Below are 18089 nucleotides of genomic sequence, written 5' to 3'. Positions count from 1 at the left end.
TTTTACATTACTAATTTTTGGGGCCCTTCATAGCTTGCTGTTTGGTGTGATCCATGGCTCCGTGTTGAAGGCCGTACCTTGACCTATAATGGTTTACCTTTATAAAATATTATGTAGATGAAGAGTTGTCTCATCGGCATTCATACCACATCTTCCTATATCTATTTTGATGAGGTTGATACTTATAGATTATAGATTGTTTTTAAAACGGGAAGCCTGATATGAAAAATTGTCCTAAAAAAAGATCAAAGCAGACTTTGAGAAAATAGCGAAAGTGATTTATCAACCCCACATATACGATATTCACTGAGGCCTACATAACTTCTCTAGGGTTGATAGAATATACGATATTCACTGAAGGCTACTTCACTTCTCTAGGGCTGATAGAATATACGATATTCACTGTGGCCTACAGCACTTCTCTGAGGTTGATAGAATATACGATATTCACTGAGGCCTACAGCCCTTTTCTATGGTTGATAGAACATACGGTATTCACTCTGGCCTACAGCACTTCTCTAGGGATGATAGAATATACGATATTCACTGTGGCCTTCAGCTCTTTTCTAGGGTTGATAGAATATACGATATTCACTGTTGCCTACAGCACTTCTCTAGGGTTGATATAATATACTGTAAGCCACCCGAGAGCATCCTGTCCTATACTCGGTAGTTTACTTTAATAACACTTAAATACAGTGTGTGACTCATGTAGCTACTCTACATTTGTATTAAACTTCCCCAATTACTTGTCAGGTATGGTCTTCGGAATGTTTAATATGTATGTATTAAGCAATCCCTTGTATTCGAGTGTTACTGAGCTAATTTTATTCCTAACGGCTTTCCATAGTTTTTATGTTTGAACGAGCGTCCTCCAACATCTATTGTTTCCATCAGTGTAAATTCATGTGCTTTTTGTATGTGTCCAAGTTCAATAAAATAAAGTTATCTTTCCAATGTTAACAGTTTTTATTTGTTCACTGTTAAAAGTATGTAACATTATAACATCGTAAAACTATATAAATAAACAGTTGCGTTCAAGTGTACTGAATCATAAATCCTTAAATACATATTTGTGGTGTCCGACGTGGTGGGAGATAGCTTACTGTACAAAAGACGGCTAATTACATATCATTAAACTTCATTATGTTATCCTTATTCTCACCTAAAGGTTATTGTTACTTTATTTGTTTTCCAAGGTTTGAACTTGCCGCCAGCAAAACTTTGGGCTATCTGCCATTGCTGAGTGCTCGCGCGTTTATATACTAAATTGTAATTGTCACGTGACATACTAATCCAATGGAAACTTGTCCTTTCCGGGAAGCCGGAACTATAAAAATTTCAGAGACATTGCCCTTATACATAAAATATCAAAACAAAGCTATAGCATCTGAAATATCGACAAAGAAGCTTGAAATAAACAATCGGACACCACTGCGCGGGCATTGATTTAGCAGACGATCTGCGTAATTACATAATACGTAAATAACATACAACATAGTTCATTTCAACCATCTAAATATTTACAATATATTTGTGTCCGGCAGGGTATACTTATTAAAAATCGTATCTGTGGTATTAAAAATACAATATTAGATCAAATGTCCAGGGGACGAATTGGTATTTAAAGATATCAAAACACATGTTTCGGTCCCCACAAAATGGCAGACGACAAAGTCTCCGTAAATAAACAATTCGATTGAAGTATTTTCCTATGTATATCAGGCATATTAGACGTTTAAATATGAATATTTGGTTACAAGAAATGATCCTTAATACGGGAATTACATGATATATAGCATGTAGAAGGTAAGCCATGAGTAATTACATACATTCCCTGCCGTAACACTTGTACAACAAAAATGTAAACAAATGAAAAATTCATTTCACTTCCAGTGTTTTACGCATTAAAAATTTGTTATCCTTGATAATTGTCAACATCATCTTGAACCTATATACAAACATGAACTAGAAATTCATATCATAGCTGATGAAATGCTTCCCCCCTTTATATTTGGTAAAAAAAAATGAAACTTTGGCCTGTGAAATCCATACATAAAAATAGTAAATTAATGCCATATCTTTGATTAAAAAAATGTTTTACTTGCTCGTGCGAGCCAAGTTATATGCGTAAGAACACAACCGTTATGTTTAAAAGAATAATATTTTCTTTTTCTGAATTTATAATATCATAACAAGTACTTCCAATGCCTTACACTTCCCCCAACTTCAATATATATTAATTCTCCTGAATTAAAAAAACCCAGTATAACTATGTTATTTAAAAGAATTGTTCATAAATTGTCTTTCTCTTCATTGGTCTTCACCAAGTCTAAGTTGTACACCCACTGCATCAATTTTGTTCAAGATAATGTCTGTTGATGTGTCTCTCTTTGATGATGATGCTTCAATCATATCAAGCAATTGTAAGGTGGTGGGATCGTCTGTTTTACTCTTAATGATATTGGCAATTGCTTGGTACAGATAGTATCTAGACTTAACTGTCATGGTATTGCCCTCTGTTGATTGTGGGGTTTTCGTGCCTGGAAGTGCCAAAAAGTGATACTTTAATAGAAGCTCCTCCTTTGAAAATTGAAGCTGTTTCCCGGTGTTTAACTCCAATGCAATGCTAGCATACTCCCAATTGAAATATCTTTGTTCAGGGGTCATGTTTTTCCAGTTCTTCGGGGGCCATTTCACTTCAGCTGGTATGGTAATCAAAGTTACGATTCCTTCTTTTTCCCATTCCCTCCTCCCAGCTGGGAAAAGTGGCATCCCACCTCTCCTTAAAAGTTTGTCTGCTCTTTCCTTCCTGTAGTCTCATTAGTTCTGCTTCATTTGACCTGGTTTCTTCTGCTAATCTCTTGGTTTCTGCCTCCTCCTGTCTCCTTAGTTCTTCCTCTTTCATTCTAATTTCCGCATCCTGTTTGTGTTTTTCCCTTCTCTTTTGTTCTGCCTCCTTTAGTCTGACTTCCTCCTCCTGTTTCTGTTTTTCCTGCTTCTTACGTTCTTCCTCCTTCTGTCTGATCTCCTCCTGTTCCTGTTTTTCCTTTCTCTTTTGTTCTGCTTCCTTTAGTCTGACTTCCTCCTCCTGTTTCCGTGTTTCCTGCTTCTTATGTTCTTCCTCCTTCCGTTTGATCTCCTCCTGTTCCTGTTTTTCCTTTCTCTTTTGTTCTGCTTCCTTTAATCTGACTTCCTCCTCCTGTTTCCGTGTTTCCTGCCTCTTATGTTCTTCCTCCTTCCGTTTGATCTCCTCCTGTTCCTGTTTTTCCTTTCTCTTTTGTTCTGCTTCCTTTAGTCTGACTTCCTCCTCCTGTTTCTGTGTTTCCCGCTTCTTATATTCTTCCTCTTTCCGTTTGATCTCCTCCTGTTTCTGTTTTTCCGTTCTCTTTTGTCCTTCCTCTGTTAATGTCATTTCCTCATCCTGTTTCTTGTAATCCTTTCCTTTCTTTATTTTCTTTGCCTTCTGTTCCTGGTGGTTAGTCTTTTTCTTTCTTTTCTCTACATATTTCTCTTCTTCTTTCTCGGTCGTCTTTCTACCCTTCTTCTGGCTTGTTGGTTCCTCTAAAATCTCTGGTTCTTCATTGTCGCTGTCGTCTTCCAAAATGATATCAGATGTTGATGGTGTTTTCAGTGGTGATAGTTGATTTGTGGCGGCTTTTGTCTGTTTTCCTGGGAATAATTTGCCTGATGTTTTTATATCCGTTATATACTCCTCCTTTATTGATAATTTCCTAGCCACTACAGGAGTCACTATAGATTTTAGTTTACCGTCTATCGAGACAGAGAAAGTATGTGAGCCTGCGTACTTTGTGTTAACTAGTGCTGTCATCCTTCTAATCAGAGCGTCAAGCATTTTTTGGTCTCTAAGAACGGAGTCATTTAAATGGATCATATAAAATCTTATAGAAACTCCAAGGTCCAATTTAAAAATGGCTGTAGAGTCCCCAAGTACCAAAGTTAGTTGCTGGAGGGCCAGCCCTTCATAAATAGTGGGGCGTGTTGGTGAGTAAGATCCATTGGGTTTCTCCGACTCAACCTCTTCTTCTTGTGTACCTTTTACCATCTCCTTCGGACACTTCCACCCTAGAGTCCATTCCTCTTTCTTTCTGTTGGTGTTGTCCACCCTGTTTAAAAATTCCAGAACCTCAATCCTGGCTTTCATTGCTTCCTGTGAATTCTCATTTGATGGTAGGATTACCTTAGCATATGTCTCTGGGGAGTTTGCCATCCAAAACCCATTGTTTTCGCTCAGGAAGCTATAAGGCATCAGTTCTATTTTACTGCGGTGGTGAGCCATGACATGCTCCTTAAGGTCAACCATCCTCCTGTAGGACTTCTCTTCAGGACACCAAACACAAATGACCGAAAGCCTTTTGTGTGGGGCAGCTGCCAGATGATTTTTCAGTTGTCTCCTTGTCCTAAACGTCATGGGACACAGCCAACACTTTGCCTCAATTTGGGATGATGGTCTCATTCTGAAATTGAATCATCAATTATAAATCCCTCCACCATACAACATATATTAATACAATACATAATATCATGTAGTGTCCTGTAGTGTGACTATATTTGTTTGTGTGTTTAAAATCCTCCCCCTCTCCATATGGCATATGCTGGTAGTAAATGGATCAAGCTAAGTTTCAGTCTAAAAATATGATATCCATCCCCTTTGTCTCCCTATTTCAAAAATCTCAAGCCTCCTCAAGACAGTAAGTTGTCGTTAATTGCTTTCCGCCGCGCAGCTTGCGCATACAAAAAAAAAAACGCTTGGCAGTAGTTTAATCTGCCATTCCCCTGGCAGGAAGATTCATCCTTCCCTTACAGCCAATAATATGTCCTGAGAAACAATGGCCATTTGTCTCCCTTACATATTCTTCCAGAGTGGATCCAACTCTAGGAATTCCATCATGACTATCTCCAGTCTGAGAAAAGTCAAACAGTTACTCTTAAACATAGTAACTCATCAAAACAATTAAAAACGTAACAACTTGTACAACTAATTTCGGCTATTCAAACAACGTTGAAAGGCATCTCAAACCTTCCTACTGGAGAACCAAGTGGGCGGATTCCGTCCTTGATAGGGCAGTAGTCTATCAATGTGGTAGACCTTCCCTGGCTGTTTCTTTGACCTTCTCACAAGGTAAGTGATGTCGTCAATTTTCCTTGTAACAACATATGGTCCTTTCCATTTTGATGTCAACTTATGACAAATTCCCTTTTTCTTCGATGCATCATAAAGCAATACAGCTTGACCTACTTGTAATTCGCGCTTTACTGCTTTCAAGTCATAGTGACGTTTTTGATACTCAGAATTCTGCTTAAGATGTTTCCTAGCAAGTACATGTGACTTTGACATTGCGTCCTGTAATTCATTTACATATTTATCTGTTTCAGGGGAAGTGGATTCGTTTGGTCCATCAGGACGTGGAATAACAGCTTCCATAGGAAGAAATATGTTTCTGCCAATTATCATCATGTTAGGGGTCTGTCCTGTACTGGCGTGAACTGATGATCTGTATGCCATCATAACCTGTGGCAAAATTTCATCCCAGTTTCTCTGATCATTTTGACAATAAAATGTTAGCATGCTTAGGAGTGTTCTGTTAAATCTTTCTACGCTTCCGTTGGACTGGGGGTATTGACTTGTACTTCTAGTTTTGTCAATTTTAAGTAGATCACACAGATCTTGAAACAGCTTTGCTTCGAAAGACCTTCCTTGATCAGAGTGGAGCTGTAATGGTGAACCAAACCTACAAATAAATTCATTCACGATGGTACGGGCAATGGTCAGGGATTCCTGGTCCGGAATAGCATATGCTTCAGTCCATTTAGAAAAGCAGTCGCAAAGGACAAGAACATAACGGTTTTGGCGTTTTGTTAATGGAAGTGGACCAAGAATATCAATCGCAACACGTTCCATAGGCTCGCCAACCAAGTATTGACCTAACGGAGCCTTGTTCCGCTTCAGTGATTTCCTAGCAGCCCACTGGTCACATTCCTTGCAGTACCTTGTGATGGAGCTTTTCATAGCTGGCCAGTAAAAGAGTTGCTGGATCCTACTTAGCATTTTATCTGGTCCTAAATGACCTGCAGATGGAACGTCGTGAAAATACTTGAAGACTGTCTTTTGGTGTGATTTTGGTACCAGGAGCTGCAATTTGAAGTTGTCTACATCGTCTTTATCAGAACAATAAAATTTTCTATAAAGCATGCCATTGTTTATTGTTAGCCTATCCCATTGTCGCCATATTGTTTTCTGGAATGATGTTCCTTTTGATACTTGGTCCCAGTCAGGTTTATTTTTCTTTTCTTGAAGATATGTCACAATGAGTGACATGTCTAGGTCTTCCAATTGGCATTGTCTGATACTATCTGGGTCCCATCCATCAATGCAGTAACCACTTGGTGTAGCACTATACTGATTTCCTGTCTGACTTCTTGTACATACTCGTACTATTTCTATTCTTGGTGTTGGTTCTTCATTTTCGTGTAACTCCTGGTTAACAAAATCAGTTTCTTCAAGTTGGATTTCGTCTGTTTCATCGTCGCTTGCGTGGTTTCCAGATTCTTGTCTCTCGCATGATTTACAAGGTCTTCTGGACAGAGCATCGGCATTTGAGTGTTTCCTTCCAGCTCTGTGTGTTACTGTCAAATTGTAAGTTCCCAGTTCTTCGAGCCATCTGGCTGTTTGACCAGTGGGTTTCTTTAGATTTTTCATCCATGATACAGCTGCGTTATCTGTGCGCAGCAAAACTTCCTGGCCATATAGATAATGATGAAATGTCTTTAGTGCTATAATTACAGCAAGTAGCTCTTTTCGGGTTACACAGTATGCCTGTTCATGTATGTTCATAGATTTGCTCATGTATGCTATAACTCGTTCAAGACCATCTTGAATTTGTGACAACACTTTCCGACAGCCTTATCACTTGCATCTGTGTCAAGTATGAATGGCAAATTTGGCAGAGGGTAGGCAAGTACAGGTGTACTTGTTAAAGCGCTTTTCAACTGTTGAAATGCCTTTTGACACTCATCATTCCAAGCAAAACGGCTATTCTTTTCACAAATTTTGTGCATTGGTCTTGCAATTGCTGCAAATCCCTTAACAAATCGCCTATAGTAAGAGCAAAGTCCTAAAAAGCTGCGCACCTGTTTATCAGATTTAGGGACAGGCCAGTCATCTATTGCTTTTGTTTTCTCTAGATCAGTGGAAATTCCCTCCTCGGACACGATATGCCCAAGTAACCTAACTTGTTTTTGAAAGAAAAAGCATTTGGCAGGTTTCAATTTAAGATGTGCATTTTGTAGACGTATAAAGATTCTTTCCAGCCTCCCAAGACCCTCTTCAAATGTCGAACTTATTGATATGATGTCGTCCATGTAGAGTAATAGTTCTTTCCACTGTAGCCCTCTGAGAACATTTTCCATCAGACGCTCAAAAGTAGATGGTGAATTTGCAAGTCCAAAGGGCATGACAGTGAACTGGTATAATCCTTAACTTGTCAGAAATGCGGTCTTTTCCTTGTCTTCAGGAGCCATGACGATTTGCCAAAATCCTGAATTTAAGTCCATTGATCCGAAAAATTTTCCCTCAGCGAGCGAGTCGAGGCACTCGTCTACTCTCGGAATCGGGTAGGAATCTTTTTTCGTGACGTCATTCAAAATTCTGTAATCAACACAGCACCTAGGGCTGCCATTTTTCTTCATTACAAGGACTATATTTGATGCCCAAGGACTAGAAGATGGTTCGATGATTCCTTTGTCCAACATCCGATTGACTTCTGATTTTTCCATCTCTTGCTTTCCAAGTGGCATACGTCTAGATCTCTGCCTAAAGGGTACTGCATTTCCTGTATTTATTCTATGTGTTACAAGGTCTGTCCTCCCTATGTCATCATCTGTCCTTGAAAATACATTTTGGTACTGTGAAAGGAGTCTGGAGAGTTGTTGTCTTTGGTCCTCATTTATATAAGTTGAACTCCTTTTTAATAAGTCAGTAAGATGTTCTGGTATTTCTTCACTAGCTGTAAAGCAATCTTTCTGTAGTGTTCTAATCTGCTCTGGTTTCAAATCATGCTCAGTATATGATTCACATGTTCCTATTGTTTCCTTTTTATACAGTTTAACTTCGTCGTCACCATAGTTGACAACATTAACAAAGTGTACTTGGTCTTGTGTATTTATAATCCCAGGTATGGTTAATGTAGACTTGGCTGTTCCTGTCGTGCCCTCTATTAATCCGTATTCTGTTAAATGATTGACTCCCGGTATTTCTACAGGCATCATAGTACTCGTCATTGGAGGAATTGTCATGTTGTCCTTAATTTCTACTCTGCAAATCATATTTGCCTTCCCTCCAATCCAACATTGTATTTCCTGGTTGTGGATCGTGTGCAAGACCATGCGCTGATAATTTACTTTACTAACTTCCTTTAGTAAGAAATCCTGTCCAAGTATTCCATCCTGATTGATATTGCATATCATAAAATTTTGACTGAAAATTTCTTGACCAAGCATTAGTTCTAAAATGATGGATCCAATGGCAAAAACCTTATGGCCATTAACGTCAAATATTTCGGATTTGTTTGGTACTAAAGAACACCAAACATTTGAAGGCAATTTTTCGTAAACATCAATAGATAATATTGACGCTGTTGAGCCACTGTCAATTAAAAAGTTGACAGGAAACCCAAAAATTAATCCATTTGTATAAAACCCGTTATCCCAATTATCATCTGTTTCCTCTATATGTCCTGTTCGGACATGTTTTTCTCCCTTCATATCAGGCCTTTTATCTTCTGTCACTAGCTCACAACCTATTGAGCCAGCGTTCTGTCGTTTCCCTGGTTGTGATTAAAGGAGGTATTTTGTCTTTGGTTGCCCTGGAAATTCCCTCTAGCTCTTTGGTTGTTTTTGTGTGGACAGTTCCTCATAAAATGGTCTGGGGAGTTACATCCGTAGCATCTGCCAGTATTTGCCCTCTTTGATTCCCGACTTCCATGTCCTTGTTCCAGCTTTGCTATCCTATCTTGTAATTCCTGCAAATTGCTATGGTAATCCTTTTCACTCATGTGTCCTTCTGTGTCCTTTGATTCCACAGCTCTGATCATTGTTGACTTCTTTTTGTCTTGATCCCCCAATATTGATTCATACCTCTCTATTACATCAACAGCGTCTGCTATTGTGTGGCATTCCTTGTCAATACAACGACATTTCATTTCCACAGTTATTACCTTGAATAACTGGTTTAGTGCGAGAGACTCCTGCGCTGCTAGGTCCAGGTCATAGTACGCCTTTTGCGCTAGTTGCCTTATATCATTCCCCACCTCAGCTATGCTTTCCCCTGCCATGCGCCTGCGCATCTCTAACTTTGAGAGCCAACGATTTTTGTGTTTTGAACTCCCAAACCTCTGATCTAACTTTTGTGTTAGCATTTGGTATGTGCGCCTGTCGCCAGGAGACAAGCTATGTAGTATGTCCTTGCTTGGCCCCTCAAGCTAGCTGCCATAAACAACAGTTTTGTACGGTTTCCCCATTGTCCCAATTCAGCGCAGTCCTCAAAATGCGACAAGTATTCCTCCCAACAATCCTTACCAGAGAAGGGCTCAGGTTTAAGTGTTACCTTTGGTGGGCCAATTGGTTGCATATTATGATTACCCCTACCATTCCTATCGTCAAAATCATGTCTCTGATATTCATCCCGTCCTTTATGTCTCTGATCTACTTCATCACCATGACCTTGTAAAATTGATTCCCTATCAAAGTCGTCATTGTCATCAGTGTGTATTTGATCCCCTTGTCCTAAGTCATCTAAATTTAAATCCCTTTCCATACGGAAATTTATTTCAGGGTCTGGGGAGTTCCTACCAGCATCAGCCATATTCTAAATAAAGACTTTTTATTTTATTTGTTGTTTCATATTTTATAGTTCTAATAAATTTTTGTACAGTAAATCCACCACGTCGGGCTGAAACCACGTTTTTAAGTTGACAGGTTATTCCAAGGTTCGTATCCTGGATGCTAATTAGAATTTTAGCATCCCAATTCTGACACCAAATTGTAAGCCACCCGAAAGCATCCTGTCCTATACTCGGTAGTTTACTTTAATAACACTTAAATACAGTGTGTGACTCATGTAGCTACTCTACATTTGTATTAAACTTCCCCAATTACTTGTCAGGTATGGTCTTCGGAATGTTTAATATGTATGTATTGAGCAATCCCTTGTATTCGAGTGTTACTGAGATAATTTTGTTCCTAACGGCTTTCCATAGTTTTTATGTTTGAACGAGCGTCCTCCAACATCTATTGTTTTCATCAGTGTAAATTCATGTGCTTTTTGTATGTGTCCAAGTTCAATAAAATAAAGTTATCTTTCCAATGTTAACAGTTTTTATTTGTTCACTGTTAAAAGTATGTAACATTATAACATCGTAAAACTATATAAATAAACAGTTGCGTTCAAGTGTACTGAATCATAAATCCTTAAATACATATTTGTGGTGTCCGACGTGGTGGGAGATAGCTTACTGTACAAAAGACGGCTAATTACATATCATTAAACTTCATTATGTTATCCTTATTCTCACCTAAAGGTTATTGTTACTTTATTTGTTTTCCAAGGTTTGAACTTGCCGCCAGCAAAACTTTGGGCTATCTGCCATTGCTGAGTGCTCGCGCGTTTATATACTAAATTGTAATTGTCACGTGACATACTAATCCAATGGAAACTTGTCCTTTCCGGGAAGCCGGAACTATAAAAATTTCAGAGACATTGCCCTTATACATAAAATATCAAAACAAAGCTATAGCATCTGAAATATCGACAAAGAAGCTTGAAATAAACAATCGGACACCACTGCGCGGGCATTGATTTAGCAGACGATCTGCGTAATTACATAATACGTAAATAACATACAACATAGTTCATTTCAACCATCTAAATATTTACAATATATTTGTGTCCGGCAGGGTATACTTATTAAAAATCGTATCTGTGGTATTAAAAATACAATATTAGATCAAATGTCCAGGGGACGAATTGGTATTTAAAGATATCAAAACACATGTTTCGGTCCCCACAAAATGGCAGACGACAAAGTCTCCGTAAATAAACAATTCGATTGAAGTATTTTCCTATGTATATCAGGCATATTAGACGTTTAAATATGAATATTTGGTTACAAGAAATGATCCTTAATACGGGAATTACATGATATATAGCATGTAGAAGGTAAGCCATGAGTAATTACATACATTCCCTGCCGTAACACTTGTACAACAAAAATGTAAACAAATGAAAAATTCATTTCACTTCCAGTGTTTTACGCATTAAAAATTTGTTATCCTTGATAATTGTCAACATCATCTTGAACCTATATACAAACATGAACTAGAAATTCATATCATAGCTGATGAAATGCTTCCCCCCTTTATATTTGGTAAAAAAAAATGAAACTTTGGCCTGTGAAATCCATACATAAAAATAGTAAATTAATGCCATATCTTTGATTAAAAAAATGTTTTACTTGCTCGTGCGAGCCAAGTTATATGCGTAAGAACACAACCGTTATGTTTAAAAGAATAATATTTTCTTTTTCTGAATTTATAATATCATAACAAGTACTTCCAATGCCTTACACTTCCCCCAACTTCAATATATATTAATTCTCCTGAATTAAAAAAACCCAGTATAACTATGTTATTTAAAAGAATTGTTCATAAATTGTCTTTCTCTTCATTGGTCTTCACCAAGTCTAAGTTGTACACCCACTGCATCAATTTTGTTCAAGATAATGTCTGTTGATGTGTCTCTCTTTGATGATGATGCTTCAATCATATCAAGCAATTGTAAGGTGGTGGGATCGTCTGTTTTACTCTTAATGATATTGGCAATTGCTTGGTACAGATAGTATCTAGACTTAACTGTCATGGTATTGCCCTCTGTTGATTGTGGGGTTTTCGTGCCTGGAAGTGCCAAAAAGTGATACTTTAATAGAAGCTCCTCCTTTGAAAATTGAAGCTGTTTCCCGGTGTTTAACTCCAATGCAATGCTAGCATACTCCCAATTGAAATATCTTTGTTCAGGGGTCATGTTTTTCCAGTTCTTCGGGGGCCATTTCACTTCAGCTGGTATGGTAATCAAAGTTACGATTCCTTCTTTTTCCCATTCCCTCCTCCCAGCTGGGAAAAGTGGCATCCCACCTCTCCTTAAAAGTTTGTCTGCTCTTTCCTTCCTGTAGTCTCATTAGTTCTGCTTCATTTGACCTGGTTTCTTCTGCTAATCTCTTGGTTTCTGCCTCCTCCTGTCTCCTTAGTTCTTCCTCTTTCATTCTAATTTCCGCATCCTGTTTGTGTTTTTCCCTTCTCTTTTGTTCTGCCTCCTTTAGTCTGACTTCCTCCTCCTGTTTCTGTTTTTCCTGCTTCTTACGTTCTTCCTCCTTCTGTCTGATCTCCTCCTGTTCCTGTTTTTCCTTTCTCTTTTGTTCTGCTTCCTTTAGTCTGACTTCCTCCTCCTGTTTCCGTGTTTCCTGCTTCTTATGTTCTTCCTCCTTCCGTTTGATCTCCTCCTGTTCCTGTTTTTCCTTTCTCTTTTGTTCTGCTTCCTTTAATCTGACTTCCTCCTCCTGTTTCCGTGTTTCCTGCCTCTTATGTTCTTCCTCCTTCCGTTTGATCTCCTCCTGTTCCTGTTTTTCCTTTCTCTTTTGTTCTGCTTCCTTTAGTCTGACTTCCTCCTCCTGTTTCTGTGTTTCCCGCTTCTTATATTCTTCCTCTTTCCGTTTGATCTCCTCCTGTTTCTGTTTTTCCGTTCTCTTTTGTCCTTCCTCTGTTAATGTCATTTCCTCATCCTGTTTCTTGTAATCCTTTCCTTTCTTTATTTTCTTTGCCTTCTGTTCCTGGTGGTTAGTCTTTTTCTTTCTTTTCTCTACATATTTCTCTTCTTCTTTCTCGGTCGTCTTTCTACCCTTCTTCTGGCTTGTTGGTTCCTCTAAAATCTCTGGTTCTTCATTGTCGCTGTCGTCTTCCAAAATGATATCAGATGTTGATGGTGTTTTCAGTGGTGATAGTTGATTTGTGGCGGCTTTTGTCTGTTTTCCTGGGAATAATTTGCCTGATGTTTTTATATCCGTTATATACTCCTCCTTTATTGATAATTTCCTAGCCACTACAGGAGTCACTATAGATTTTAGTTTACCGTCTATCGAGACAGAGAAAGTATGTGAGCCTGCGTACTTTGTGTTAACTAGTGCTGTCATCCTTCTAATCAGAGCGTCAAGCATTTTTTGGTCTCTAAGAACGGAGTCATTTAAATGGATCATATAAAATCTTATAGAAACTCCAAGGTCCAATTTAAAAATGGCTGTAGAGTCCCCAAGTACCAAAGTTAGTTGCTGGAGGGCCAGCCCTTCATAAATAGTGGGGCGTGTTGGTGAGTAAGATCCATTGGGTTTCTCCGACTCAACCTCTTCTTCTTGTGTACCTTTTACCATCTCCTTCGGACACTTCCACCCTAGAGTCCATTCCTCTTTCTTTCTGTTGGTGTTGTCCACCCTGTTTAAAAATTCCAGAACCTCAATCCTGGCTTTCATTGCTTCCTGTGAATTCTCATTTGATGGTAGGATTACCTTAGCATATGTCTCTGGGGAGTTTGCCATCCAAAACCCATTGTTTTCGCTCAGGAAGCTATAAGGCATCAGTTCTATTTTACTGCGGTGGTGAGCCATGACATGCTCCTTAAGGTCAACCATCCTCCTGTAGGACTTCTCTTCAGGACACCAAACACAAATGACCGAAAGCCTTTTGTGTGGGGCAGCTGCCAGATGATTTTTCAGTTGTCTCCTTGTCCTAAACGTCATGGGACACAGCCAACACTTTGCCTCAATTTGGGATGATGGTCTCATTCTGAAATTGAATCATCAATTATAAATCCCTCCACCATACAACATATATTAATACAATACATAATATCATGTAGTGTCCTGTAGTGTGACTATATTTGTTTGTGTGTTTAAAATCCTCCCCCTCTCCATATGGCATATGCTGGTAGTAAATGGATCAAGCTAAGTTTCAGTCTAAAAATATGATATCCATCCCCTTTGTCTCCCTATTTCAAAAATCTCAAGCCTCCTCAAGACAGTAAGTTGTCGTTAATTGCTTTCCGCCGCGCAGCTTGCGCATACAAAAAAAAAAACGCTTGGCAGTAGTTTAATCTGCCATTCCCCTGGCAGGAAGATTCATCCTTCCCTTACAGCCAATAATATGTCCTGAGAAACAATGGCCATTTGTCTCCCTTACATATTCTTCCAGAGTGGATCCAACTCTAGGAATTCCATCATGACTATCTCCAGTCTGAGAAAAGTCAAACAGTTACTCTTAAACATAGTAACTCATCAAAACAATTAAAAACGTAACAACTTGTACAACTAATTTCGGCTATTCAAACAACGTTGAAAGGCATCTCAAACCTTCCTACTGGAGAACCAAGTGGGCGGATTCCGTCCTTGATAGGGCAGTAGTCTATCAATGTGGTAGACCTTCCCTGGCTGTTTCTTTGACCTTCTCACAAGGTAAGTGATGTCGTCAATTTTCCTTGTAACAACATATGGTCCTTTCCATTTTGATGTCAACTTATGACAAATTCCCTTTTTCTTCGATGCATCATAAAGCAATACAGCTTGACCTACTTGTAATTCGCGCTTTACTGCTTTCAAGTCATAGTGACGTTTTTGATACTCAGAATTCTGCTTAAGATGTTTCCTAGCAAGTACATGTGACTTTGACATTGCGTCCTGTAATTCATTTACATATTTATCTGTTTCAGGGGAAGTGGATTCGTTTGGTCCATCAGGACGTGGAATAACAGCTTCCATAGGAAGAAATATGTTTCTGCCAATTATCATCATGTTAGGGGTCTGTCCTGTACTGGCGTGAACTGATGATCTGTATGCCATCATAACCTGTGGCAAAATTTCATCCCAGTTTCTCTGATCATTTTGACAATAAAATGTTAGCATGCTTAGGAGTGTTCTGTTAAATCTTTCTACGCTTCCGTTGGACTGGGGGTATTGACTTGTACTTCTAGTTTTGTCAATTTTAAGTAGATCACACAGATCTTGAAACAGCTTTGCTTCGAAAGACCTTCCTTGATCAGAGTGGAGCTGTAATGGTGAACCAAACCTACAAATAAATTCATTCACGATGGTACGGGCAATGGTCAGGGATTCCTGGTCCGGAATAGCATATGCTTCAGTCCATTTAGAAAAGCAGTCGCAAAGGACAAGAACATAACGGTTTTGGCGTTTTGTTAATGGAAGTGGACCAAGAATATCAATCGCAACACGTTCCATAGGCTCGCCAACCAAGTATTGACCTAACGGAGCCTTGTTCCGCTTCAGTGATTTCCTAGCAGCCCACTGGTCACATTCCTTGCAGTACCTTGTGATGGAGCTTTTCATAGCTGGCCAGTAAAAGAGTTGCTGGATCCTACTTAGCATTTTATCTGGTCCTAAATGACCTGCAGATGGAACGTCGTGAAAATACTTGAAGACTGTCTTTTGGTGTGATTTTGGTACCAGGAGCTGCAATTTGAAGTTGTCTACATCGTCTTTATCAGAACAATAAAATTTTCTATAAAGCATGCCATTGTTTATTGTTAGCCTATCCCATTGTCGCCATATTGTTTTCTGGAATGATGTTCCTTTTGATACTTGGTCCCAGTCAGGTTTATTTTTCTTTTCTTGAAGATATGTCACAATGAGTGACATGTCTAGGTCTTCCAATTGGCATTGTCTGATACTATCTGGGTCCCATCCATCAATGCAGTAACCACTTGGTGTAGCACTATACTGATTTCCTGTCTGACTTCTTGTACATACTCGTACTATTTCTATTCTTGGTGTTGGTTCTTCATTTTCGTGTAACTCCTGGTTAACAAAATCAGTTTCTTCAAGTTGGATTTCGTCTGTTTCATCGTCGCTTGCGTGGTTTCCAGATTCTTGTCTCTCGCATGATTTACAAGGTCTTCTGGACAGAGCATCGGCATTTGAGTGTTTCCTTCCAGCTCTGTGTGTTACTGTCAAATTGTAAGTTCCCAGTTCTTCGAGCCATCTGGCTGTTTGACCAGTGGGTTTCTTTAGATTTTTCATCCATGATACAGCTGCGTTATCTGTGCGCAGCAAAACTTCCTGGCCATATAGATAATGATGAAATGTCTTTAGTGCTATAATTACAGCAAGTAGCTCTTTTCGGGTTACACAGTATGCCTGTTCATGTATGTTCATAGATTTGCTCATGTATGCTATAACTCGTTCAAGACCATCTTGAATTTGTGACAACACTTTCCGACAGCCTTATCACTTGCATCTGTGTCAAGTATGAATGGCAAATTTGGCAGAGGGTAGGCAAGTACAGGTGTACTTGTTAAAGCGCTTTTCAACTGTTGAAATGCCTTTTGACACTCATCATTCCAAGCAAAACGGCTATTCTTTTCACAAATTTTGTGCATTGGTCTTGCAATTGCTGCAAATCCCTTAACAAATCGCCTATAGTAAGAGCAAAGTCCTAAAAAGCTGCGCACCTGTTTATCAGATTTAGGGACAGGCCAGTCATCTATTGCTTTTGTTTTCTCTAGATCAGTGGAAATTCCCTCCTCGGACACGATATGCCCAAGTAACCTAACTTGTTTTTGAAAGAAAAAGCATTTGGCAGGTTTCAATTTAAGATGTGCATTTTGTAGACGTATAAAGATTCTTTCCAGCCTCCCAAGACCCTCTTCAAATGTCGAACTTATTGATATGATGTCGTCCATGTAGAGTAATAGTTCTTTCCACTGTAGCCCTCTGAGAACATTTTCCATCAGACGCTCAAAAGTAGATGGTGAATTTGCAAGTCCAAAGGGCATGACAGTGAACTGGTATAATCCTTAACTTGTCAGAAATGCGGTCTTTTCCTTGTCTTCAGGAGCCATGACGATTTGCCAAAATCCTGAATTTAAGTCCATTGATCCGAAAAATTTTCCCTCAGCGAGCGAGTCGAGGCACTCGTCTACTCTCGGAATCGGGTAGGAATCTTTTTTCGTGACGTCATTCAAAATTCTGTAATCAACACAGCACCTAGGGCTGCCATTTTTCTTCATTACAAGGACTATATTTGATGCCCAAGGACTAGAAGATGGTTCGATGATTCCTTTGTCCAACATCCGATTGACTTCTGATTTTTCCATCTCTTGCTTTCCAAGTGGCATACGTCTAGATCTCTGCCTAAAGGGTACTGCATTTCCTGTATTTATTCTATGTGTTACAAGGTCTGTCCTCCCTATGTCATCATCTGTCCTTGAAAATACATTTTGGTACTGTGAAAGGAGTCTGGAGAGTTGTTGTCTTTGGTCCTCATTTATATAAGTTGAACTCCTTTTTAATAAGTCAGTAAGATGTTCTGGTATTTCTTCACTAGCTGTAAAGCAATCTTTCTGTAGTGTTCTAATCTGCTCTGGTTTCAAATCATGCTCAGTATATGATTCACATGTTCCTATTGTTTCCTTTTTATACAGTTTAACTTCGTCGTCACCATAGTTGACAACATTAACAAAGTGTACTTGGTCTTGTGTATTTATAATCCCAGGTATGGTTAATGTAGACTTGGCTGTTCCTGTCGTGCCCTCTATTAATCCGTATTCTGTTAAATGATTGACTCCCGGTATTTCTACAGGCATCATAGTACTCGTCATTGGAGGAATTGTCATGTTGTCCTTAATTTCTACTCTGCAAATCATATTTGCCTTCCCTCCAATCCAACATTGTATTTCCTGGTTGTGGATCGTGTGCAAGACCATGCGCTGATAATTTACTTTACTAACTTCCTTTAGTAAGAAATCCTGTCCAAGTATTCCATCCTGATTGATATTGCATATCATAAAATTTTGACTGAAAATTTCTTGACCAAGCATTAGTTCTAAAATGATGGATCCAATGGCAAAAACCTTATGGCCATTAACGTCAAATATTTCGGATTTGTTTGGTACTAAAGAACACCAAACATTTGAAGGCAATTTTTCGTAAACATCAATAGATAATATTGACGCTGTTGAG

General features: G+C 38.9%; 2 protein-coding genes across 2 annotated transcripts; both read right to left on the bottom strand.

Moving 5' to 3' along the window:
- Positions 1–1450: 1450 nt before the first annotated feature.
- Positions 1451–7141, bottom strand: LOC139505954 (uncharacterized). The gene is made up of 3 exons (XM_071295280.1): positions 5039–7141; positions 4826–4925; positions 1451–4485 (listed from the first exon to the last, which is right to left on the bottom strand). The coding sequence occupies exons 1-3, from the start codon at positions 6866–6868 to the stop codon at positions 2702–2704; spliced, it is 3714 nt and encodes a 1237-aa protein (XP_071151381.1). The 5' UTR covers positions 6869–7141; the 3' UTR covers positions 1451–2701.
- A 3731-nt stretch (positions 7142–10872) lies between these two features.
- On the bottom strand, positions 10873–14067 carry LOC139505953 (uncharacterized). The gene has a single exon (XM_071295278.1). The coding sequence runs from the start codon at positions 13902–13904 to the stop codon at positions 12129–12131; it is 1776 nt and encodes a 591-aa protein (XP_071151379.1). The 5' UTR covers positions 13905–14067; the 3' UTR covers positions 10873–12128.
- Between the last annotated feature and the right edge of the window lie 4022 nt (positions 14068–18089).

The sequence above is a fragment of the Mytilus edulis genome, unplaced genomic scaffold, assembly GCF_963676685.1.
Source record: "Mytilus edulis unplaced genomic scaffold, xbMytEdul2.2 SCAFFOLD_454, whole genome shotgun sequence".
Lineage (NCBI taxonomy): Eukaryota > Metazoa > Mollusca > Bivalvia > Mytilida > Mytilidae > Mytilus > Mytilus edulis.
The sequence above is the reverse complement of the archived record's forward strand: the minus strand, read 5'-3'. Positions and strand labels throughout refer to the sequence as shown.